Here is a 27,071-nt window from a genome sequence, read left to right on the forward strand (position 1 = left end):
GCCCTTTATACCACCCCCTGAATCCTTGTAGTGTCGATTCTGAGTGCCAGCGTGTCTCATAATAAAATAGCGTGATTTCAACGCTGAGATTCGTAGTTCTCACCTGCATCGGAGAGGCATCAAAAGAAGAGGTGAAATGTAAGACAACTTTCTCACCGTATGACACCTCGACGGCGGCGTTGTGCAGAATTTTGGTGAAATTCGGCGTCAAAGTGACATCATTAACACACTTTACACGTCACGTGAGCTTCTGAGCTTCGGACTTTTTTAAGCATATATCGACACTTTGCTGTTTGAAGCATCGCTGGACAGGAGGATGATGTTGCAGGTCGCCACACTTTAGCACGATTACAGAGGAAGGTTGTAGCCACCTCTGAGTCATATTTCAAACTAATGCGTCGCAATAGGAGAGAGTTACGGGTTTTCGAAAAAGTGATCCATTAGTTCTGTTGCGCAGTGGTTACGAATTTTTTTCACTCACTCGTCGGGTTTCAGAGGTTTCACTCGATGTGGGATAACCGACTGACATTAGTCTCTGACGGTTACTTCAGTTACGTGAATGTCAGCGTTTTCTGTTACATGTGAACCTTGACTAGCGTTACCAACTTTTTTTAAAGACAGTTATCGCATTTCAAGGACGAGGAAATAAGAAAAAGTGTACTGTTAATTTTCAAAATTTCTCTATTTATTTATTTATATGCGAATGTTATACTCGTACTTCTAGTGTTAAATACCAAATTTTGGTTTGTTTTAAAAGTTTGATAACTGGTGCAATGTCGCAAGTTTATGTTTAAATAAATGAACAGTTACATTTGAAATTTAAACTTATTGAATCTCTGTTTCTTTTTTCTGCAGATTTGCGCGACGAGCTGTGGCTGTACCGGAAGCATATAGAATATTTTTTTAAGTTGAGTGGTGACTTAATCAGTTTTTAAGTGCTTTCTGCCACTTGTCGTAGGTATATTTCTCTGAAAAACGTATCATTCATTAATTTTCTTGAAGTTAATTAATGTAGTTGCAGACTATGAATGGTCCATGCAAATACTGTACATAGCATTGAAGCTATCTCAAGGATCTTTTTTATCCGGCCATATGATTTATCCTATTCCTCGCAGAGGAGCGTGTCGACAATTTGATCCAGACAAAAAAGTTCAGTATCGAGTAAACGTAATTTTCATAAATATGCACGGAAAAACGAACTGAAAGGTACTTAATGACACCAAATAAAAACAAAACATCAGCGTGACAATAACAGTGATGACAGGCGATATCAATGTGCAGTCAACAGTAACGATTTAACAATACAAAAAGTATCGATTGTTTCCGTTCAGATTTGAATGTGCAGGGATTAGGCGAGTTCAAAACTACATTCGACCGAATCGACTGTTTTCATTCGGTTGTTCCCACACACTAAATTCACTCAGAAGAACGAATTAATAACTCAACCGAAACGTAAAATAACAACCGAATGAGTCAATTCGTTTCATTCGGTCGTTCGTATCACTAGCCTGGATTCGGTCTCGGAATCTAGCCTTTCGTGAGCAACACCCATGCCGATTAAGCTTCCTAGTTCCGATTTTGAAAATTTGGAACTTTGTGGTAAGTTCCTATGGGACCAAACTGCTGAGGTCGTCGGCCCACAGGCTTACACACTACTTAATCTAACTTAAAGTAACTTACGCTAAGAACAACGCGCACACACACACACACACACACACACACACACACACACACACCCATGCCAGAGGGAGGACTCGAAACCACAGAGAGGGGCGGGCGGGTGGGAGGGGAAGCCCGCGAACCGTGACAAGGCCCCTAGACGGCGCGCCTACCCCGCACGACTCACGATGTCGACACGCAATTTTAATCTGTCAGCAAGTTACAAAATAGTATCCATTCGCTGCAGATTGGAAGATTCCATTAGAATGCTGACTTACTTAGAATCTACCAAAGGCAAGGAGATAAGCTTATCGACGTAACTGGTGGGTCGCAACGTACCTCGGTAAACTCGACGTTGTTGGGATCTCCCGTGATGCTGCCATCTGGGTTCTTGTAGCCGGCGTAGCTGATCAGTTGGGCGTTCCACACTTTGTAGTCGTGCTTGCCGTCCGTGCGCTGCGGGAACACCGTGATGGCAGACCTGCAACACGAGTACCCACATATCGGTGTTCTCAAGCCTCGTCACTGTGCTGATACTGCTACGGCTTTTATTAATTTTTGGTCTTTTTAATCATGGCAAACTCATTTCTGTACAAATAGTATTAGTGTTCCTATGGAAACCAAGGAATTAGAATTACCTCATTATTAGCCGGTATGCCGATTATACGAGCATAATTAGTGGGTATTTGAAAAAATAAAAGAAAAACCACATTTGAAAAATTCTTCTTTCGTCGAATTCGACCAGCTGTGGATCACCTGAAACAACTGCTCGGAACTGTTCTTTCGAATGAGGTCCTTCCTTCTTCTTTCCCAGTATTGTATCGTTCTCTTGACCTGTTGGCGTTGTTGTCCCTGAATTAAATTCTTCCAGTTTTCCTCTCTTTTTTCTTGAAAACACTTGAAGTTTTTTTCTTAGTTCTGAATTTTTCTGCTTTAATGTTTTTTTTCAGTAAATTTCGTTTCTTCTAAGACTTTTTGAGTACCTTTGAACCACTGATTTTTGTTCTCTTTGTTAGTGAAATACTGGAAGCTCCATTCTTTCGAAAGCCCAAAGAAACTGATCCGCCTTTTCTATATAGTGTGATAGTTTGGAGAATTTTTTCAAATCAATTTTTGTTCATTTTTAATGTGTAATTGCCACTGTCGTCTACGGTAGGCCCCACAATTTTTCAAAGAATTTTCTCTCTCTTTTCTCCATTTATTTCTATTTCTCCTGCTTTCGGTTTTAAGTTTCATAGCGTCTGATTTTCTCATTAATGGAAACCGTTCTTTATATCATAGGTGTCGTTGGAAGATAGTAGCCATCTCCATTTTATGGGACTGGGCGAGGTGGCACAAACTGGACTCGGATGGAGGCGGACGAAGGTCCAGATTTCAGTCGCGCCATCCAGATTTAGGTCTTCTACGATTTCCCCAAAACCCTCCAGGAAAATGCCGGGATGTTCCCTTTGAAAACGGCAGTGCCGATTTCTTTTCCCATCCTTTCGTAATCCGAGCTGGTGCTCCGTCTCTAATGACCAGGCTGTCGACTGGACCTTAAACTCTAATCTTCCTTCCTTTTCTATTTTACGAGATCTGGCGTTGTTTGCTTTTTTGGTCACTCAATCGGTTTAAACTATTTCTCCGAGATATTTGAATTTCTGAACTTTGTCATCTTTTACAGTATCTGTTTTCAACGATTTGGGGGGACTTAGACATCTGTTACGTTTTCTGTTTTGGATGTCGCGATTTGCAGGTCTTTTTCTTTCCCATGAGGTTTGTTTGGATGGTAGTTACTTCTGTATTAATGGCAGACTGCATAGTCATCCGCAAAAGCCAGGCAGTTGATTTTGACTGCTTTTGTTTCGTTCTTAGTTTTATTTGTTGATTTATTCCATTTTGTAGCGAAATCATCCAGTTCACTGAATACGCTGTTGTAATAATTAGGATGAATGTTTTCTTTTAGAAGAGAGCTGATGACCTCGCTGTTTAGCGAACTAAAACACTTATTACCACCATCGTCATTTTCCTTTAGAGTACACTATTTTCCATGTAATCTGTGTTTTACCACCGGAAGACGATGCGGGCCCAAAACCCGAATCCCACAGTGAAAAGTGATGAAAAAAACAGAAACAAAAAAATGTCCGCAAGTGAACTAAGAAGTCATACAAGATACAGTGTGCTCTACAATTTTCCAAAAAAGTTTTCAGTTTGCATAGAGTAATGTGTAAGTAATGCAGTTGGGTTGAAATTATTACAAGTAACCTGCTTTTTAAAGACATAAAAAATTGCTTGGTTTGGATTATCAGCTTTTCTCCTTTATCTATGTAGTCTCCTCATTAACCTGGACAATCCTGAGTTTGCTGTATTTGTCCTGAAATTCGCTTTGAGTTAAAGGCTTATGGCTACAAGCGCTCTGCACTGTTGATTAGAGACAATATGATCTTACAAGCGAAGGAATAATATACAGAAAAATGGAAAAGAAAATTCGGGATCTGTCAGATAATAATCAGTCTGGCTTAAGAAAAGGCGAAAGTACCGGATATATGGCTTTAACGCTGCGCTTGATACTGGATAATGACTTAAGAAATGTCAAGACCTGTTCATAGAATTTGTTAACCTAGAAAAAGCGTTCGATAATGTAAAATGCGCACAATGTAGTCTAAGAAACATTGGTGTAAGCTATAGGGAAAGGGTAAAAAAGATAGGATTAGCTGGTGACGTTGCAGAAGGATAATTACAGGACCTCTTGAATGGAATCGTCTAATGAGTACATAATAGGGACTGAGACTGAACTGAGGAAAGGTGAAAGTAATAATCAGCAGCAGAAATACGATTAACTTACAATCTGAATTAGCCGTGAAAGAACTCAGCTACATCGGGAAAAAAAACCACACGTGATCGACGAAGCGACGAGCACATAAAAAGCGTGATAGGACAGGCAAAGAGGGAATCCCTGGCCATAAGAAGTCAGCTGGTTTCAAACATCGGCCTTAGTTGAGGAAGAAATTTCTGAAAATGTACGTTCGGAGAGCAGCGTTATTTGGAGATGATTCATGGACTGTGAGAAAATCGTAAATGAAGAGAATCGATGCGTTTGAGATGTGGTGCTACAGAAGGCTGTTGAAAATGAGGTGGTCTGATAAGACAAGAGAAGAGGAGGGCCTCTGCAGAATCGGCGAAGAAAGGAGCGTGTGGAAGAGAATAACAAGAAGAGACAGAGTGATAGCGCACGTCTTAAGAAATCAGGAAATAAGTTCTGTGACACCAGAAGGAACTGTAGAGGGTAGAAACTGTAGGGGAAGACAGAGACTGGTAAATATACAACAAGTAAAAGAGGGTGTAAGTGCCCCTCTGATACGAAAAGGTTGGTACAGGAGAGAAATTTGTGGTCGACCACATCAAACTAGTCACAAGACTGATGGCAGAAAATGGCGAAGGAGGTGTAGATACGGAGAAGATTTAGTAAAGGCTGTCCACATAAAAACGACGACGTAGTTTTAAGGCAAATAAAGCAAACAGAATTTTTGAGACTATTATACACGAAAACCAATATTTTTGGTCATATATTGAAAATTAATAATTTGTGAATAAATTTTACTGAAAACATCGGACGAAATATGCAGATAAAGGTCACAGACGAAAATGATACGCTATGAAAGAAACAAAAAAGCCAAAATAATGAAAAATTAACAGAACAACAGTATGATTATACATACAGGTCGTGAACATTAGAAGACCATAACTCTCTGATTATCAGTATTATTAATGATATTGTTAAATTAGCTACTTAGGAAGCTCCAGTTTGTTGAAATTTATGGTGTTACATGTTACATTTTTCAGGTCACAGATACAGCATTTCACTACACGGGTCGTCAGTCGTCAGTGTATAATTACCTTCATTTTGCTTCCATTACATTTCGTTTATGTAGTCATTTTCAAATGTACGCATTAGTACAACCCAAGAGCTGTTCATATTAGATTAGATTCTAAAACTCATAAATTCATACAGTTACTTAGGTCGGAGGCGAAAACCCAGATAATAGTTTTATACCGACCATGGCCTCAAATCCAGGAAGACCTAAGTTTTGACTGAAATTTATGCTCAAAAGCTTTTTTTCACAGTGGTTATCCTGTGTACCATTTATAACAGTACCAAAGTAAATGGTTTTTCAAATTATCGTGTGGCATGTAGTAATCAGCTAAAAAAGAACCCGTATTCACAGCATCATCTCGACAGGGAAAACGGTGGTAGATGATAGTCGCAGAGCGTGTGAAACAGAGCAGGCACTGTCTATCCTCGTGGATAGTGTCGATCTTGTCTTGTACTAACATTTTAAACAGAAAGCATAACTTATCGATACGATAATGAATAAGATATGGTTAAAAAGCTACTGAATTGTGAAATACAGGTAACACTTATATGACACTCATGAGTTTTAGAGACTGGAAAATTTCGCAGGCATCTCCTGCATATAAGAAGGCTAAAAAAAACGGACCCACAAAATTTCAGACCCACATCCTTAACGTAGTTTTGCTGCAGAATTCTAGAAGATATTCTGATTTAGAATATAATACATTTCCCGGGGGCCGAAAAGCTTAAGTCCACAAATCACGACGGTCTTAGAAAGCAACGCTCTTGTAAAACTCGGCTTGACCTTTTCTCACATGATATACTGCGAACTGTGTATGAAAGGCAAATTCTATACTTTTAGATTTCCGAAAAGCACCGCACTGCAGACTGCTATCGAAGGTACGAGCATACAGAGTAGGCTCCCAGATATGTGGGTGGCTCAGAGACTTCTTAAGTAATAGAATCCAGTACGTTGCCCTCGAGGGTGAGTGTTCACCACATACAAGGTTATCGGCAGGAGTGCCGCAGAGAAGCGTGATAGGACCGCTGTTATTTTCTATATCCATAAATGATCTGGCGGACTGTTTCGGCAGCAATCTGCGGTTGTTTGCTGATGTTGCAGTGGTGTGGTGTGCGGTAAGGTGTCGAAGATGAGTGACTATAGGACGACTTATACAAACTTTATAGTTGCTGTTGAATGACAGCTTTCTCTAAATGTAAAAAAGAAAACTGAGCTAACGCGGATGAGTAGGAAAAATAATCCCGTAATGTTCGGGTACAGCACCAGTAGTGCTCCGGCGTAACGACAAGCGCCAGCATGAAGATCAAGAGCGATACAGCAGAGAGGGCTGAGAGACGACGTCGGCCAACAGCACGCAGACTGGAACGTTACCACGACAGGGGCGGCATCTACACGAAGAGAACAAAAGCGACTCGCCGATTAGTCTCGGCCGCTCTAGAAGAACCGCACTGGAAGATGAGCCCGTGACTTGTCAACAGTATCATTTACTTGCATGGAAATTACTCTGAAGGACAATGATTGCTTGCGACCAATCTTTGTAAAGACGCCAAGTCAAGTATTGTCAGTCTACTTTATTGTAATAAAAAGCATTAATGTGATTTGCTTGAATTGTTGTTTAGTTATTCGAGGAAGCAGCATCCTAAGCAGCCTGCATTACACGAATGGGCAGGATACCACAAGCAGTGACATAGTCATGTCTACACCTACGTCTACATGGATACGCTGCAAATCACATTTATGTGCCTGGCAGAGGGTTCATTGAACCACCTTCGCAATTCTCTATGATTCCAATCTCGCATAGCGCGCCGAAAGAATGAACACCTATATCTTTCCGTACGAGCTCTGATTTCCCTTATTTTATCGTGGTGATCGTTCCGCCCTATGTAGGTCGCTGTCAACAAAATATTTTCGCATTCGGAGGAGAACGTTGGTGATTGGAATTTCGTGAGAAGATTCCGTCGCAACGAAAAACGCCTTTCTTTTAATGATTTCCAGCCCAAATCCTGTATAATTTCTGTGACACTCTCTCCCATATTTCGCGATAATACAAAACGTGCTGCCTTTCTTTGAACTTTTTCGATGTACTCTGTCAGTCCTATCTGTGCCCACACCGCGCAGCAGTATTCTAAAAGAGGACGGACAAGCGTAGTGTCTCCTTAGTAGGTCTGTTACATTTTCTAAGTGTCCTGCCAATAAAACGCAGTCTTTGGTTAGCCTTCCCCACAACATTTTCTATGTGTTCTTTCCAATTTAAGTTGTTTGTAATTGTAATAAATGGCTCTGAGCGCTATGCGACTTAACTTCTGAGGTCATCAGTTGCCTAGAACTTAGAACTAATTAAACCGAACTAACCTAAGGACATCACACACATCCATGCCCGAGGCAGGATTCGAACCTGCGACCGTAGCGGTCGCTCGGTTCCAGAATGTAGCGCCTAGAACCGCACGGTCACTCCGGCCGGCTGTGATTGTAATACCTAGGTATTTAGTTCAATTTGCGGCTTTTAGGTTAGACTGATTTATCGTGTAACCAAAGTTTAACGAGTTCCTGTTAGCACTCATGTGGATGACCTCACACTTTTCGTCATTTAGGGTCAACTGCCGCTTTTTGCACCATTCAGATATTTTTTTAAAAATCATTTTGCAGTTTGTTTTCTTCTGATGACTTTACATGTCGTTTAAATATATGTGTGTAACGTTGCGGAGCGATATGAAATGGAACGAGAATGGAAGGATTGTGGTAGGGATGGCGAATGGTCGACTTCAGTTTACAGGGAGAATGTTAGGGAAGTGTGGTTCATCTGGAAAGGACACCGCATATAAGACGCTAGTGCGACATATTCTTGAGTAATGTACGCCTGTTTGAGATCCTCATAGGTCGTATTAAATAAGCATTCCTGGATGGAAGTCGACGTTCCTTCCGAGGAACACTGTTAAGGCATTTGAAGCTGACTGCAGAACGAGTCTACTACCACCGACGTACATTTCGCGTGAGAAAAATCAGGGTTCACACAGAGGCATATATAAAGTCGTTTTCCCTCTCTCTGTCTGCGACGCGAACAGCAAAGGAAATGACTAGTTGTAGTTCAGGGTAGCGGTTCCCAACCTTTTTCGACTCGCGAACCCCTTCTACAACGATCTGAGTGAACCACTGACTTCTAAATATACACACAGTAGAAAAGCACACAATTTAATTCGAAGCAAAAGGTTTAATGACAAATTAACTCAACCCTTAACAGTTAAAACCTGAAGTTACTCTGGTTACGGCGTAAAAACTCTGCACAACGTATGGGCCTAAATGCAATAATAAATGCAAGTATTTCTTGTAATTACTCATCTCTTCCTTGGTATTCAGTCAAAAAGTTGCGCCTGCTTTCCGTGGCACAAAGCTTTGAAGTTAGGAACCTTAGAAGTTAAATTAATTCTCTAATAACTTTCAGCACAAAGTATTTATTTCCTAAACAGGTCTACCAAAAAAGGGACTTTTCGCACAAATATGCGGATGAAAGGGGTGATAAAGCCGTATAAACGCTTATATTTCACCTCCAGAGAATAAGTTTAACCTGTTAACTTTTGAAAAGATATCTGCCAAGTAAGTCTGAAGCCAGATTTCATCTTCCATGTACTTTGCTTTGTTGAAGGCATGGCTGGTGAGAAAAAAGTAAACTTCGTATTTAAGCTTGTATAGTCTGGAAACAGTCCTACCTCGAGGTAGCCCCGAACTTCAGTGAGAGACAATAAACATTTGCAGACGTTTCCAATTTCCTCACAGAGCGCTTCAAAGATGCAGGAATTTGCAAGGCGAACCTTAATAAAACTGATTATTTTCACTGCTTTGTCCAGCACAGATTTCATCCATCGAGCATGCTTTTAGAAAGAAGGGCCTTTCTATGAATGCAACAGTGTGACCAAAAAGCGCTCGGCGCTACCTACTTCACTTTGGAAACAAACCGAGTGTAACACGCTTTTATAGATTTCCCATCATCTAAACAAATGCCTGCACAGCCAAGTCTAGTCTATTGAATTTTCGATAAAGTATTCGTCGATTAGCTTAAATATATTTCCTGCATCTATATCTACATACATACTCCGGAATCCACCATACGGTGCGTGGCGGAGGGTACCTCGTACCACAAGTAGCATCTTCTCTCCCTGTTCCACTCCCAAACAGAACGGAGGGAAAATGACTGCCTATTATGCCTCTCTACGAGCCCTAGTCTCTCTTATCTTATCTTTGTGGTCTTTCCACGAAATATAAGTTGGCGGCAGTAAAATTGTACTGCAGCCAGCCTCAAATGCGGTTTCTCTAAATTTCCTCAGTAGCGATTCACGAAAAGAACGCCTCCTTTCCTCCAGAGACTCCCACCTGAGTTCCTGAAGCATTTACGCAACACTCGCGTGATGATCAAACCTACCAGTAACAAATCTAGCAGCCTGCCTCTGAATTGCTTCTATGTCCTCCCTCAATCCGACCTGATAGGAATCCCAAACGCTCGACCAGTACTCAAGAACAGGTCGTATTAGTGTTTTATAAGCGCTTTCCTTTACAGATGAACCACATCTTCCCAAAATTCTACCAATGAACCGAAGACGACTATCCGCCTTCCCCACAACTGCCATTACATGCTTGTCCCACTTCATATCGCTCTGCAATGTTACGCCCAAATATTTAATCGACGTGACTGTGTCAAGCGCTACACTACTAATGGAGTATTCAAACATTACGGGATCCTTTTTCCTATTCATCTGCATTAATTTACATTTATCTATATATAGAGTTAGCTGCCCTTATTTACACCAATCACAAATCCTGTCCAAGCCATCTTGTATCCTCCTCCAGTCACTCAACGACGACACCTTCCGGTACACCACAGCATCATCAGCAAACAGCCTCCTCTTTCAAGGGTTTACAAACAGTACATAGCTCCTGTTCTACAGACTCGTCATTAATATAACGAAAGAAACAAGGGAAATTGGTAGCGTCAGTCGATTCGTCAAGTTGAATAGCCAAAGAAGGAGCGGCACGAACTCTAACTAAAATTTCATTTTCGACATAATTTGACATATCTTTCATTCAACAGTTGATAATATTGTCGCACAATGGTATCATATTGACTTTCTTGTGAAAGATACTCCAAGCATATACTGTGCTGCGTCATTCATACATGGGCGCACTTATCTACTGAATGAGGTTTTTCAGTCTTAGCAATTCTGTAGTCAGCGCGAAAGATGCTTCAAGAGCATTCTCATTGTCACAGGTCACAGTTTGCACATCATACAAAATTAATTACATCATTTTTCCGCTTGTTAGCTTTAGTGTAAAAAAAAAAAAAAAAAAAAAAAAAAGCAGATTTGTTTACATGGGATTACATTTGAGTTTCTAAATGACGTTTAGGTAGTGGTCTCAGACTACTGTCAGTAAGAATATCCCCACAAACAACGCACTGTGATCTTGGACAGTCCTTGTCACCTATATACCAAAATCCAAACCTAGAGTAACTATCATCATCTTTTTATTACACTCGGTTCTCTTTTGTCGAATTGATTCGGATTACCAGATGCTGAATAACCTGTTGACACAACACTAACTTACGATTTCGTTAAACCCTGTTTCCCTTTCAAACTTGGGGGACTGATGACCTTAGCTGTTTAGTCCCCCTTAAACATCCCAACAACCACCACCACCTTTCAAACTTACACTTTTCCACTATTTATCCATGTTAATGGTAACGTAAACGATTCTTATACGCAACAGACACCATACTGCATCTGCCACAAGCATAAAGAAGTAGGTACAAAGAAGTTGGAAGACTAAATTTTCATTGGAGCGAAATCAAATGCATTCGTTGTTACATAACTAAAATCATGAATTTATCGTGGAGATAATGTGGTATTCATTCCCAATGTTACACCTAAATAAGAAGGGGTGTCATAGGGTTTACTTAAATTTTAAAATAATAGTAATAATAACATAATAATTATTATTATGACAGTGCCGCAGACACTAAGGAAACAGTAATTGGTCTAACCTAGAAATCCACCATTATGGAAAAGAATTTTGGCGATGCTCTTGAAATGTTTCGAGCTACAGGTTAGGAAACGATTGTACAGCGTACCCTCCGCCACGCACCGTACGGTGGCTTGCCGCGATTGTATGTAGCCGTAGATGATTGTTGTACTGGAGAGAAGGGGGAGAGAGAGAAAGAGAAAGAGAAAGAGAGAGAGAGAGAGAGAGAGAGAGAAAGAGAGCGCACCTGTGGCCATAGGACTCTACTTTTAGTTCAAGGTTTCAGTTAAGGAGCGTAAAATGTTGTAACACATGTTACTGTAGTGAAACAAGAGGTGTGTGAAGGTTTGGTCTGAATGATGTTAGTACCGAGACGGTGAAACACAGCGCCAGAAAGGAAGAGTTTAATAATGAATAGTAAACAAATTAGGTTCAAATGGTTCAAATGGCTCTGAGAACTATGGGACTCAACTGCTGAGGTCATTAGTCCCCTATAACTTAGAACTAGTTAAACCTAACTAACCTAAGGACATCACAAACATCCATGCCCGAGGCAGGATTCGAACAAATTAGGCAATGACCACAAATACGGAAGAAATGATACATAACATTATAAATTTTCCGTACTAACTCTGCTTGTAATTAATCAAAAAATAAAAGTTTCATGAACCAATTACCAGAACTATACAATAACGCTTTCATGGCCTGTGTTTACTTCCGGTAAAACTTTCTGGCTGCGACGCTGTCGTTAGTACGTAAATCTCGCCACTGACGTATGCTCTCTGACTTTGGAAGACATTGGTGACCACGATGTAGACGAAGTGAAGGGCTTCTGCTGCCTTAGAAATAAAATGTCTTACTTGCATATCACAACTTACGTTTTACCTCCGGAGATGCCTCCTGCAGTCGCAGGCGAAACCCAGGTAATAGTCTTTTGTATCGACCAAGGCCTCACATCACGAAAATCTTAAGTTTGAACTGAAATTATCGGCATGTTGTCAAGCCAAGAACAGCTGCAGGTTCCGGTATTCTAATACTGCTTAGGCTCGGATATGGTCTGGGAGCTTCACATGCTGCTTATGGTGAATCTGCTGTTACATTTTTATTTTCTCTGCTGTTCCGTTAAACAGTGTTTGAAACAGAGAACACGTACTTTGGAATTCTGCCACATTACGAATGATTTTGTGTAATATGCATAGCTGGAATGATGGTAGGCGATGTCATGGAGATTTGTACTGTTTGTTCAATTCCACAGGACGGGACATTTGGGTGTCTCTAATGAGATGGCATCCCTACTGATTTATCAACGCAACTGCAAATCCAGTCCACTAGTCACATCGTCCAGTACATGCAAAGGATTTTAATTTTCAGTCAATAAGCGGTGCTACATTTGTGACGGGACAACCGCAAGTACAGTGGTTGGCGAGTCCCGACCGGCACCAGCTTAGTGTTTGCTCCATGCACGATGTACACTGAAGAGCCAAAGAAACTGATACAGGTGCCTAATACCGCGAAAGGAGAAGTGCCGCAACACGACATGGTATGGACACGATTAATGTCTGAAGTAGTCCTGGAGGCAACTGACACCACGAATCGTGCAGGGCTTCTCATCTGAACAGCACGTTGCAAGCCATCCCAGATATGGTCAATAATGTTCATGTCTGGGGCGTTTGGTTGCCATCGGAAGTGTTTAAACTCAGAAGAGTGCTCTTGGAGCCACTCTGTAGCAATTCTGGACGTGTGGGGTGTCGCTTGTCCTTCTGGAACTTCCGATGTCCGTCGGAATGCACACTGGAATGCAGGCGATCTGACAGCGTGCTTACGTACGTGTCATCTGTCAGAGTCGTACTTAGATGTATCAGGGGTCCCAAATCACTCCAACTGCACACGCCCCACACCATTACAGAGCCTCTTCCAGCTTGAACAGTTCCCTGATGACATTCAGGGTCCATGGATTCATGAAGTTCTCCATACCCTACACGTCTTTCGACTCGATACAATGTGAAACGAGACTCATCCGACCAGGCAACATGTTTCCACTCGGTGTTAACGGGCTTAGATGAGGCATAAAGCTTTAGGTCGTGCAGTCATCAAGGGTAAACGAGTGGGCCTTCGGCTCCGAAAGCCCATATCGATAATGTTTTGTTGAATGGTTCGTGGGCTGACACTTGTTGATGGCTTAGCACTGAAACCTGCAGCAATTTGCGGAAGGGTGTCACCTCTGTCACGTTAAACGATTTTCTTCAGTCGTCGTTGGCCCCGTTGTTGCAGGATCTTTTTCCGGCCGCAGTGATGTCGGAGATTTGATGTTTTACCGGATTGCTGAGATTCACGGTACACTCGGGAAATGGTGTTATAGGAAACTCGCCACTTAATCGCAATGTCGGAGATGCTGTGTTTCATCGCTTTGCGCCGACTATAGCACCACGGTCAAACTCACATAAATCTTGATAACATGCCACCGTAGCAGCAGTAAAGGATCTAACAACTGCGCCAGACTCTTAACTGCCGACCGCAGCAACGTATTCTGTCTGTTTACATATCTGTATATCTGAATACACCTGCGTATACAATTTTCTTTGGTGTATATGCCACAGTCTTTCTACTGTGGCGCCTCTGGGTAAGGTGGCAGAGCACATTTATGACCGTCCATGGAAGGTAGCTCGTAAGTTGTGCAATACTGGGGATGTGTCAGGTGATTCTCGCTGTATATTGAAAATAAAAACGGCCCTAATATTGATACGTGAGGGACAGAGTTACGTCCCTGTATTACGTCGCTGGTAGGCGGAATGATAATGATCTGAAATGAAGGAGGGCATTAAGGGGGGCACGTTAAACACGTTTAAAGGTGATATGCAGCTACAGAGAGTAGCCGCCAGCACTCCCTGACCGCCGACACGCGTCAAGCCGCAGCGGGCCGATAGAGCGTATTAAGGTCACGTGTCACCTGGTACTTCGCTAATTTTACACGGGGACTCGACTCGACACTGGTGGCGGTACCAGCTGTCGCCTCGGCTATCCGCTGAAGCACACAGTGAGCCGCCAGCCCGTCAGAAACGCACTCAGCAGTCGGCGCCTCCGGAATGAAATCTGAGTTCTCGCGTAGCTTCAAAAATACAGTCGATAATGTTGTCAATTGGACAGGAAAATAACTGACTACGACCGAAGAAGAGAGGATATAAAATGTATAAGATATTCACCGACTTCTTGCCGCGTCAGTTCCGGGTGAAACCTTGAGCTTTCAACAATTACCACCATCGCCTTCGTCAAGAGTAATTATCTCGGTTGCTGCTGTGGTGGCTTTATAGAGCCACTGGGCTGTTTCTGGTTGGTCATCAATTATGTCAGGTTGTAAGAGATGGTGCGAACGTCTGCGCTGGTGCAGTGTCGAGAGCTAGCTTCCATGCACCGCTTACATATGCTAGCCCAGGTGAAATAGTTCTTGCACATTCTTTTTTCTACCACCTAATCATCTGGGACAAAACTTTTGTTTCATCAGAGAGGACTTTGTGTTTATTTGCGAGGCTGTACTCAGAATTAAGTCGGGTGATGCTGAGGGTATTAGATTACGAAATGAGACACTTAAAGTAGTAAAGGAGTTTTGCTATTTGGGGAGCAAAATAACTGATTATGGTCGAAGTAGAGAGGATATAAAATGTAGACTGGCAATGGGAAGGAAAGCGTTTCTGAAGAAGAGGAATTTCTTAACATCGAGTATAGATTTAAGTGTCAGCAAGTCGTTTCTGAAAGTATTTGTATGACGTGTAGCTATGTATGGAAATGAAACGTGGACGATAGATGGTTTAGACAAGAAGAGAATAGAAGCTTTCAAAATGTGGTGCTACAGGAGAATGCTGAAGATTAGATGGGTAGATCACATAACTAATGAGGAGGTATTTAATAGATTGGAGAGAAGAGAAATTTGTGGCACGACTTGACTAGAAGAAGGGATCGGTGGTAGTGCATATTCTGAGGCATCAAGGGATCACCAATTTAGCATTGGAGGGCAGCGTGGATGGTAAAAATCGTAGAGTGAGACCAAGACATGAATACATTAAACAGATTCAGAAGGATGTAGGTTGCAGTAGGTACTGGGAGATGAAGAAGCTTGCACAGGATAGAGTAGCACGGAGAGCTGCATCAAACCAGTCTCAGGACTGAAGACCACAACAACAACACTCAGAAACTGCTGCATTCTCAAGTTCCCGATTTGTAATGTGCAGTAGATGTTCTGCATAGTGGTCGGAAAAGGTACAAATGGACTGCCTGATGTAGCTGCTATTGTTCTCTCAGAGGACATTATATGATGGCTATTCGGAATGAGGGCGCAGTCGGTCGCGAAATGGAAACCATAGTGAAAATAAAAACTGTTTTATTTCTAACAATTAGCTACACTTTCCAGCTACTTCTCTATGCAGTCACTGCTCCGACTTTCGTCGTAGCGTTGTACCAACTTTCCAATACCCTCGTCATAGAATGCGGCCTCCTGTGCCTTTCTACGGTGGATTGCTGCTCGTTGACTGTGCCAAAATGTTGCCTTCATTGGCAGCGATTCTTTTGGGCAGAGATGAAAATTGGAGGGAGCCTAGTCCGGGCTGTATGGTGGGTGATCAAACACTTCTCATGGTAAACGCTGCAGGAACACCCTCATTGATGTTGCAGTGAGCGACCGAGAGCTGTTACGAAGAAAGAGATGCACGACAGTTGCGTTATATGGAGTTGCATGAAACAAGGCGAAATCTCTCGGCAGACACACATACTGCGGGAGGCACTATTTTCCAGCCCTCCTTACGCGCTAACTGCGCTCAGAACTGAGAAGAGCCAGGTGATGCCGTCTACAGGAATGTTAGAGACGCTGCTCGACACATCTGTGCAAAGCTTCATCGGATTTTCATTTTGATTTCCATTCGCGGCTGATCGTTCCTTACTTTCCGAATAGCTCTCGTGTATCGCAGGGATCCTGATTCTGAGACTATCCTTCACCGGACGCAGCATCTGTATCTTCTTAAGTGGCCGGAAAAAGAAATGGTCATTCGAAAACACACAAGCCAGAGGCTCTAAACAACGCTGAATGGATAGAATGCCACTGCTTACGGAAGATGGTGTCGTCCCTATAAGATCGCTGAAATTCCACACTGGCCACTAGAGGAACATGGACGCACACCTACAACACGACAGGACGGACACGATTACACGTCCACTACACTCTATCATGATGAAAACAAAGAAATGCAGCCTTCAAAAAAGGACTGAATGGGTGTAGTGCATTTCCTAACAGTGAAAGGACCGAAGGGAACGGAAAGCCATCAAAAAATGACACAAGCGACTCCTGATCCGGCTCGTTCTTTTCAATGACAGTAAAAAAACCTTGCCCTTGATGCCTCAGAACATGCCCTACCAACAGGTCCCTTCTTCTTGTCAACTTGTGCCACAAACTCCTCTTCTCCCCAATTCTATTCAATACACCCTCATTAGTTATGTGATCTACCCATCTAACTCTCAGCATTGTTCTGTAGCATCACATTTCGAAAGCTTCTTTTCTCTTCTTGTCCAAACTATTTATCGTCCATGTTTCACTTCCATACATGGCTACACTCCATACAAATACTTTCAGAAACGACTTGCTGACACTTAAATCTATACTCTATGTTAACAAATTTCTCTTCTTCAGAAACGCTTTCCTTGCCATTGCCAGTCTACATTTTATATCCTCTCTACTTCGACCATCATCAGTTATTTTGCTCCCCAATTAGCAAAACTCCTTTACTACTTTAAGTGTTTCATTTCCTAATCTAATTCCCTCAGCATCACCCGACTTAATTCGACTACATTACATTATCCTCGTTTTTCTTTTGTTGATGTTCATCTTATATCCCCCTTTCAAGGCCCTGTCCATTCCATTCAACTGCTCTTCCAAGTCCTTTCCTGTCTCTGACAGAATTACAGTGTCATCGGCGAACCTCAAAGTTTTATTTCTTCTCCGTGGATTTTAATCCCTACTCCGAATTTTTCTTTTGTTTCCTTTACTGCTTGCTCAATATACAGATTGAATAACATCGGGGACAGGCTACAACCCTGTCTCACTCCTTTCCCAACCACTGCTTCCCTTTCATGCCCCTCGACTCTTATAACTGCCATCTGGTTTCTGTACAAATTGTAAATAGCCTTTCGCTCCTTGTATTTTACCCCTGCCACCTTCAGAATTTGAAAGAGGGTATTCCAGTTAACGTTGTCAAAAGCTTTCTCTAAGTCTACAAATGCTAGAAACGTAGGTTTGCCTTTTCTTAATCTTTCTTCTAAGATAAGTCGTAAGGTTAGTATTGCCTCACGTGTTCCAACATTTCTACGGAATCCAAACTGCTCTTCGACGAGGTTGGCTTCTATCAGTTTTTCCATTCGTCTGTAAAGAATTCACGTTAGTATTTTGCAGCTGTGACTTATTAAACTGATAGTTCGGTAATTTTCACATCTGTCAGCACCTGCTTTCTTTGCGATTGGAGTCCGCAGCTCGTGGTCGTGCGGTAGCGTTCTCGCTTCCCGCGCCCGGGTTCCCGGGTTCGATTCCCGGCGGGGCAGGGATTTTCTCTGCCTTGTGATGACTGGGTGTTGTGTGATGTCCTTAGGTTAGTTAGGTTTAAGTAGTTCTAAGTTCTAGGGGACTGATGACCATAGATGTTAAGTCCCATAGTGCTCAGAGCCATTTGAACCATTTGCGATTGGAATTAATATATTCTTCTTAAAGTCTGAGGGTATTTTGCCTGTATTATACATCTTGCTCACCAGATGGTAGAGTTTTGTCAGGACTGGCTCTCCCAAGGCCGTCAGTAGTTCCAATGGAATGTTGTCTACTCCCGGGGCCTTGTTTCGACTCAGGTCTTTCAGTGCTCTGTCAAATTCTTCACGCAGTATCGTATCTCCCATTTCATCTTCATCTACATCCTCTTCCATTTCCATAATATTGTCCTCAAGTACATCACCCTTGTATAGACCCTCTATATACTTCTTCCACCTTTCTGCTTTCCCTTCTTTGCTTAGAACTGGGTTTCCATCTGAGCTCTTGATATTCATACAAGTGGCTCTCTTTTCTCCAAAGGTCTCTTTAATTTTCCTGTAGGCAGTATCTATCTTACCCCTAGTGAGATAAGCCTCTGCATCCTTACATTTGTCCTCTAGCCATCCCTGCTTAGCCATTTTGCACTTCATGTCGATCTCATTTTCGAGACGTTTGTATTCCTTCTTGCCTGCTTCATTTACTGCGTTATTATATTTTCTCCTTTCATCAATTACATTCAATATTTCTTCTGTCATCCAGGGTAAAAATCGCAGAGGGGGACCAAGAGATGAATACACAAAGCAGATTCAGAAGGATGTAGGTTGCAGTAAGTACTGGGAGATGAAGAAGCTTGCACAGGATAGAGTAGCATGGAGAGCTGCATCAAACCAGTCTCAGGACTGAAGACAACAACAACAACAACAACAGCAACAATAAACGTTAAAAATAGTTTTCTGTTGAGGATAACTGCAGCAGCTGAAGTAATCTATATTTCTGAAATAAACCGCTTTTAGCTATATTCGTATATGAACTTTTACAGGAACACGGCCGGTTTCGTGCTTTCATATCACATGTTCAGGTGTATATCTACCAGATAGGAAACGTACAATCGACATTATGATAAAAAGCAGATACCTATCCCAATAATGTACGCTCGTGACAACCAATATGAAATACTCACACGGCAGTAAAATATTTAAGACCCGATACGGGAAGGAGAGGACTCATCCTTCTCTTATGTCACCGGGAATAAGCAGGACGTCACAGTTCAAAAAGACTAATTGAAAAAGTGGCAAAAGAGCGTTTACGTCTTACCAGGAAGTGGTGGGCAGTAGCCCTGCAGCCGCCTCGCTGTGTACGTGCTCTTTCTTTTATCATAATGTCAATTGTTCGTTTCCTATCTTGTAGATGTACACCTGAAGATTTGATCCGAAACCACGAAACAGGTCGTGTTCCTGTAAAAGTTCACGTTCAGCTGAAAGCTAATAAATCTAATTTCACTTCTTCCAAGGTCCCCGCCTATTTTGTTGGACGTACATTCCGTACACTTTGGGGCAGCGACTTTAACTAGTAATCAAAACCTCTTTGCCCCTGGATTCCAATTCAGCCACTGTGTAAATCTGAATAAAAATCATCCACAATGGTAGTCGAAGACTTCCAGCATGAAAGTTATCCATGTTCTGTCAACGGCGGAGGTGGGGTGGACGGATGTTGAGGGCACACTCTTGCACTTGAGGTGGGAAACTATAAAAGGAAATAGATTCAGCAGGGCTAAAAGGTATGAGGATGAAGGAAGCAACGGAAACCACTGCGTTAAAGAAACACATTGCGTATCCACGGGACCTATCGCCTGTAACTGAAAAATGTCATGATGGTCTCTCCATCGGCAAAAGATTCTGGAATAGTCCCCTGTTCGGATCTCCGGGCGGGGAATGCCAAGGGGGAGGTGCCTTGAGAAACTGCAGACACAGTCAGTGACGGGACAAGATTCTCTGGGTCGGAGCACGGAATGTCAAAAGTTTGAAAGTACTGGGAAAGACAGAAAATCTGAAAAAAAGAATTGTGGAGCCACAGTCTAGATATAGCAGGGGTCAGTCAAGTGAAATGGTAAGAAGACAAGGATTTGTGGTCAGACGAGTGTAGGGTAAAATCACCAGCAGCAGAAAATCGTATAACGGGAGTAGAATTCGTTCTGAATAGGAAGGTAGGGCAGAAAGTGAGTTGCCGGCCGGAGTGGCCGTGCGGTTCTAGGCGCTACAGTCTGGAACCGCGTGACCGCTACGGTCGCAGGTTCGAATCCTGCCTCGGGCATGGATGTGTGTGATGTCCTTAGGTTAGTTAGGTTTAATTAGTTCTAAGTTCTAGGCGACTGATGACTTCGGAAGTTAAGTCGCATAGTGCCCAGAGCCATTTGAACCATTTGAGCCAGAAAGTGAGCTACTGTGGACAGTTCGGTGACAGGGTTGTTCTCATCAGAACTGGATGCAAACAAACGCTAACAGCAAGAGTTCAGGTATACATGCTTACGTCGCAAGCACAAGATGAAGATATAGAGAAAGTATATGAGGATAGTTCAGTACGTAAAGGGAGAGGAAAATATAATAGTCATAGGGGATTAGGTTGTGGTTGTAGGGGAGTTTGGTTGGTTGGTTGATTTGGGGATGGGACCAAACAGCGAGGTCATCGGTCCTTTCGGATTAGCGAAGTTTGGGGAAGCAAAACGGTCGTGTCCTTTCAAAAGGAAATATTTTGACATTAGCCTGAAGCGATTTAGGGAAACCTAAATTAGGGCGGCGGATGCGAGTTTGAACCGCTGTCCTACCAAATGCGAGTCCAGTGCGCTAACCACTGCGCCACCTAGGTATGTATGTAGGGGAGGGTGTAGAAGAAAGGGCCACGGGGGAATATGGGCTTGGTGATAGGAACGAGGGAGGAGAAAGACTGAGTTTTGCAATAAATATCAATTAGGGAATACCCTGTCTAGGAATCACAAGAGTAGGAGGTATACTTGGTAAACACCTGGAGTTATGGGAAGATTCCAGATGGATTAATCATAGTCAGAGAGACATTCCTAAATCTGATACTGGATTGCAAGGCGTACCCAGGATCGAAAATAGATCACAATTTAGTAACGATGAAAAGTAGAATGATGTTTAAGAGAATTGCCCGAAAGAACCATTGCAGAAGGAAGTGAGACACTAGAGTATTGAAGAATGATGACACGCGTTTGAAGTTCACTCGGGATGTAAATACTGCGTTAAGGAATACGAGAGATAGCAGTTCAGCTGAAGAGGAGTGAGTATCTCTAAAAAGGGCAATTACAGAGGGTGGACTGACAAACATAGGTACAACGAAGGTAAATGTTAAGATAACTTGGGTAGCAGACGGAGGAGTTCAATTGATCGACGAAAGAAGTAAGTACAAATACGTTTAGGGAAAGACATGAATACGGTCGTATAAACTCCCTACGAATGAAACAGATAAGATGTGCGGGACAAACAAGGCCAAATGACTGCAGGAAAAAAATGAAGAAATAGGAAAAAAAGTGATCATCGAGAGCATAAAGAAAAGTCAAAACAACCTTCGATGAAATTAAAAGAAAAGGTGGTAACATTAAGAGTGCAACGGAAATTTCACTCGTAAATGCAAAGAAGGGAACTGGTAGGGGGGAAGAGTGCACTGAAGGCCATTGTGACGTGATAAAAGAAGATGTTGGAGTCAATATGAATGACATGGGGGATACAGTATTAATAGTCAGTAACTGAAAGAGATCTGGAATACTTAATGTCATGCAAGAGGGACGTGATAGATAACATTCCATCGGAATATCTAAAATGATCGTGAGAAACGGCAAGCAAAACACTATTCAAATGTTGTGTTTCGAATGTATGAGACTTTCTGAAGAAAACCATCCAGACAGTTCCCAGGATATCAAGTGCACGTAAGTGGAAGAATTATTTGCACAGTCGGCTTAACGGCTCATGCATCGAAGGCCCTGACAAAAATAATACACAGAATAATGGAAAAGATAATTGACGATCTGTTAGATGACGATAAGTTTGGCTTTGAGAGAGGTAACGGCACCAGAGAGGCAATTCTTACACTGCGCATGATAATGGAAGCAAGACTGAAGAAAAATCAAGACGCATTCATACGATTTGTTGACATTGAAACAGCGTTCGTCAGTGTCAAATCGTGCAAGGTATTCGAAATTCTGAGGAACGTAGCGGTAAGCTACAGGAAAAGACGGATGATATACAATATGTACAACAACCAAGAGGGAACAACAAGACTGGAAGACCAAGTACCAAGTGCTCGGATTAAAAAGGGTGTAAGACAGGGATGTAGCCCTTCGGCCCTACTGTTCCACCTATACACCGAGGAAGCAATGACGTAAGAAGAGAAAGGTTCAAGAGTAGGATAAAAATTCATGGTGGAAGGACATCAATGATAAGATCCTCTGATAAAATTGCTATCCTAATTGAAAGCGAAGGATAATTACATGGTCTGTTGAATGGAACGACCTATCTAATGTGCACAGAACATGGAGTGAGAGTTAATCGAAGAAAGACGAAAGTAACGAGAAGTAACAGAAACGAGAACAGTGAGAAACGTAACATTAGAATTCGGGATTACGAAGTAGATGAAATTAAGGAATTCTGCTACCTAGGCAGGAAAATAACTCGTAACGGACGGAGCAAGGAGGACATCAAAAGCAGACTAGCACTGGCAAAGACACCATTTCTGGCTAAGAGAAGTCTACTAGCATCAAACATGAGAATTAATTTGAGGAAGAAATTTCTGAGAAAGTACGTTTAGAGGACAGCACTGTATGGTAGTGAACCATAGACTGTGCGGCAGCCGAAAAAAAAAAAAAGACTCGAAAGGTCTGAGATATGGTTCTACAGAAGGCTTTTGAAACTTAGGTCGCTCGATGGTTTATCATGTGATTGTTCAAATGGCTCTGAGCACTATGGGACTTAACATCTGAGGTCATCAGTCCCCTAGAACTTAGAACTACTTAAACCTAACTAATCTAAGGACATCACACACATCCATGCCCAAGGCAGGATTCGAACCTGCGACCGTAGCGGTCGCGCAGTTCCAGATTGAAGCGCCTAGAACCGCTGGGCCACACCGACGAGCTCAATATTTTTACCACTGTCGAGAATGACGCAGAGTAGTATTAATTTTATTTGACGCCATAGCAAGAACATCACCGGTAGAGGCTGCTACGAATTACTTTATGGTGACTGAATATGATCAGCTTTATCTAAACTATACGTTAATAAAGGTTTATTTCATCAGCTGTTCGCGCGACTGCTACGGTCGCAGGTTCGAATCCTGCCTCGGGCATGGATGTGTTTGCTGTCCTTAGGTTAGTTAGGTTTAAGTAGTTCTCAGTTCTAGGGGACTGATGACCTCAGATGTTAAGTCCCATAGTGCTCAGAGCCATTTGAACCATTTGAGCCATCAGTTGCTCTTGGCGGCTGGGGAAAGTGGCTTTTTTGAAACAAATACGTCGGTTCACTGTTACATTACTCAGTATGTGGTTACGACTATTCTCACACAATGTCCATTGAGTCGTTTCCTTTAACGCCTTCTATCAGGGGAAAGCAAGTACGGTGTTGAAACTTCTCACATTCTGAGGTGTTCAATTTTTGCTTTTCAGTATTGTAGTAAGGCAGTTATTGTAACCTGCTGCGAACCAGCGCTGCTGCAACTAACAGATTAGTGTGGTGAGCTACAACTAACAGATTAGTGTGGTGAGTTTCAGGATACGTACGCTGAAACTGTTCCACTCGGCAGACCTAGCGTGACGCGGGATCTGGCACTGCAGATGCAGCGCTTCCGTTTTGACGGGAAATGAATTGCGCGTATGGGCAGCATTTCGCGCTTCGATCCGCTCTGATGCCCCTGGAGCAGACAGCTTTTAATTTGTCGGCTACGGCTTCGTGTCCAGTACTGAATCTGATCGGAGATAACCAGACGTGTGAACACTGCTGGATAATTTCGACAAACTCATACGTATCTCTAAAGACTTGCACATCGAAATAAATTAAAATGTATATTAAAATTTCATTGCAATTTTAACGGCGAATACACATTTTTACTCTTTAATGCGGAATAGGTCGCGATGAATATTTCCCTGGAGCTAAAACTCTGCGCCAAACTGGGATTCGACACCCGAGCTCTGTGTATTGCTGGCAGCATCATCCTACCCTACCTTTCAATCTGCAGGGGACTCCCATCCGAGGAGTGCTCCGCAATTGTATAACGATGAGATGGTGCGTTATCTTCCTGAAGTTACACGTCGTCTGTTGCTTTCTGCCACCGTTTCCATGGGTTCTCAAATGAGATTTCCGGCAAACTGATTTCCCAGTAACTTCTCTGACTGGCAGTGTAAACACCCCAACGTTGATTCTGGAACTACGGTACTGACTGCTGGATTTCAGCTTCCACGATCATCTTAAGTCGCGACATGCAGTTGCGAAGGAGGTGGTAACACCAATATTTTGTCATTGATGTTGTAATAATAACACTTAAAGGTATTATTATTATTATTATTATTATTATTATTATTATTACTGTCTCTTCTTAAACGTATGTATTCCTTTCATTGCATGTAATTAAGTGGTATATTTCTTTTATGATTAAAATATACATAAAAAGTATCATTCGCTGATTCGTGCATAAGGACTCAACGGAGTGGTGATGGCTAGTAACTAAAAGGTGGATGGAAATCCCTTTATGTGTGAGAGATGTTAGTACGCCAAAGGAAAAGACGCGAGGTGGTGCAGTTGGTGCGCCAAGAGAACGTCTGTGAATCAGTGCTTAGCTGCCGAAGTTTGAACATCCTGGAGTGGAAAGTGAGGCAAAGTTATTTCCAACTTATTATAAAAGGGCCTCAGATGAAAGTACTGTCAGCACATTGCATCGTGACATTATGTGGAATGCTCTAAGATGTCTGACACGTAAGACAGGACATTTAATAGAATAGCTCATATGAAGGACCACGAGTATGTAATACTCTCCAGCACCATCGCCGCAGACGGTCGTCATCTCGACACCTCCAGGCGAGAGCATCGGTCAGTAATTCCACTTCAGTGCACCAATGAATTTTTAAAATTCAATATTCATGTGTAATGCGAATATGAGTGACAGGGACTAGTGGTGGTGATTGCTGATCGGTGTTTTAGGGCAAGTGGTGGGGAATGTGGGCTAACGTCTAGCGCAGCTGCTGTCAAACTCTGTTCATCTGGTTGCACACTCGCTGTGTAGTATCCTGGGTGACTGGAAATCGCATTGTCCTCCGGACGCTGCTACACCTGACAACCCTTTCATGGCTGCTGTTCGCGAAAGACTGTAGCTCTCTTTCTGCGGCAGAGCAGTTCTAAGCTAATTTTGGCTTTAAATAATATTTCCCAACTGAAGTGTGTCATTCGTCGTTTGCCTACTAACAGCCGGCCGTTGTGGCCGAGCAGTCTGGAACCGTGCGACCGTCACGGTCACAGGTTCGAATCCTGCCTCGGGCATGGATGTGTGTGATGTCCTTAAGATAGTTAGGTTTAAGTAGTTCTAAGTTCTAGGGTACTGATGACCTCAGATGTTAAGTCCCATAGTGCTCAGAGCCATTTGAACCACTTTTTGAGCCTACCAACGTTTCAAAGTGATTATGTGTTCAGTAATTCTTTTCTGGCTCCTGTTTCCTATTGCTCCTTACTGCCCGGATCCGTGATCAGGCCGATACAATCGACCAACGACTCGAGCATTCTGTTTTAGATTCCCAGTTCGGATTTTTTGAAACTTCACTCGAACTCGCGATGTGAGCTGAAATGATGTTCCGATAAACAGCACTCACACATTAGCCCGCAAGGTGGTGTAAGAGTTAAAGCCTTGAACTGTAATATGTTTATTGAGTTGATTCCATGATACATCTTCGGAGTTAGCGCGTACGAACTTTAAGGTTGTCTGAGTTGGCACCAAAACATCTATGTAACTGTTGCTCTAACATCAGATTTCCAGGGAATCATTGTCTGCACCTAACGAAACACGACCCAAATAGAAGAATAATTGAAGACTTACTCGATACAGCTCATTTTGGTTTCAGAAGGGGAACAGCTGTCACAGAAGCAATTCTAAAGCTGTGTTCACTATCGGCAGCAGAATGAACAGCAGTCAGAATATCATGCTAGCATTTATGTACTCATAGAAACTCATCCACAAAGCGAGGTGGTATGAGAGATTTACAATCCTGAAAAGTTTGGTTCTTAATTACACAAACAGAAGAATAATTTGTAACATCTTCCAACACCAACTTGGAGTGATAAAAGTGGAAAATTATGAAACACAAGCTCGTGATAAGAAGAGTATAGGGAGGTTGTAGCTTTTCGTCACTTTTGTTCAGTGTGTCCGTCGAAGAAGCTATGAACGAACTGGAAAATAAATCTCCGTCGATGAATGAATGTGCAAACGGCACGGCACGTCTAGCTTGAGAGATTCAGGAATCGTGATGAAACGAATGCAACTTAGCTTAGCCTAGAGTGCGGCTCATGTATCATAGCAACGACGAAGGTGTTGAATAGCAGTTTTCTACTGCCACAATAATGACTTACTTAACTTGCGAAAGAAGTATCCTACGCGAAAACAGTATTCAATAGAAGAGCTCTGTAGGCATCAGATGTTGATACGGGAATGAGGAAGAAGTTGTCTAAGCGTACGTCTGCAGAAGATCATTTTGTGAAAGTGAAAAATGGACCATCCTAAATCTGGAGAAGGGGAAAGTAGAAGAATTTCAAATGTTTTGCAGTAGAAGAAAGCTAAATTTTAAGTTAAGGAATACCATGTGAAACACTGAAGTACTGAACAGAATAGGGTAGTCCAGAAGTCTATAGAAGAGCCTCATCAGTGGAAGGGACAAAGTGGTGCGATATCTGCTGCTCGACTCACGAATTGATAACTTGGCATCAGAAGGAACAGCAGAGGCGAAGGATAGCAGA

The 27,071-nt window shown here is 42.4% G+C and overlaps 1 protein-coding gene across 1 annotated transcript in view; it reads right to left on the reverse strand.

Moving 5' to 3' along the window:
• LOC126198198 (nitric oxide synthase, salivary gland) overlaps positions 1-27,071 on the reverse strand; it is a 730,749-nt gene that overhangs the window by 247,280 nt on the left and 456,398 nt on the right. Inside the window, exon 5 of the mRNA XM_049934702.1 lies at positions 1,999-2,140. Coding sequence (XP_049790659.1) covers positions 1,999-2,140 — 142 coding nt within the window. The remainder of the gene's footprint in view (positions 1-1,998; positions 2,141-27,071) is intronic.

This window comes from Schistocerca nitens, chromosome 1, assembly GCF_023898315.1.
Source record: "Schistocerca nitens isolate TAMUIC-IGC-003100 chromosome 1, iqSchNite1.1, whole genome shotgun sequence".
Taxonomy (NCBI): domain Eukaryota; kingdom Metazoa; phylum Arthropoda; class Insecta; order Orthoptera; family Acrididae; genus Schistocerca; species Schistocerca nitens.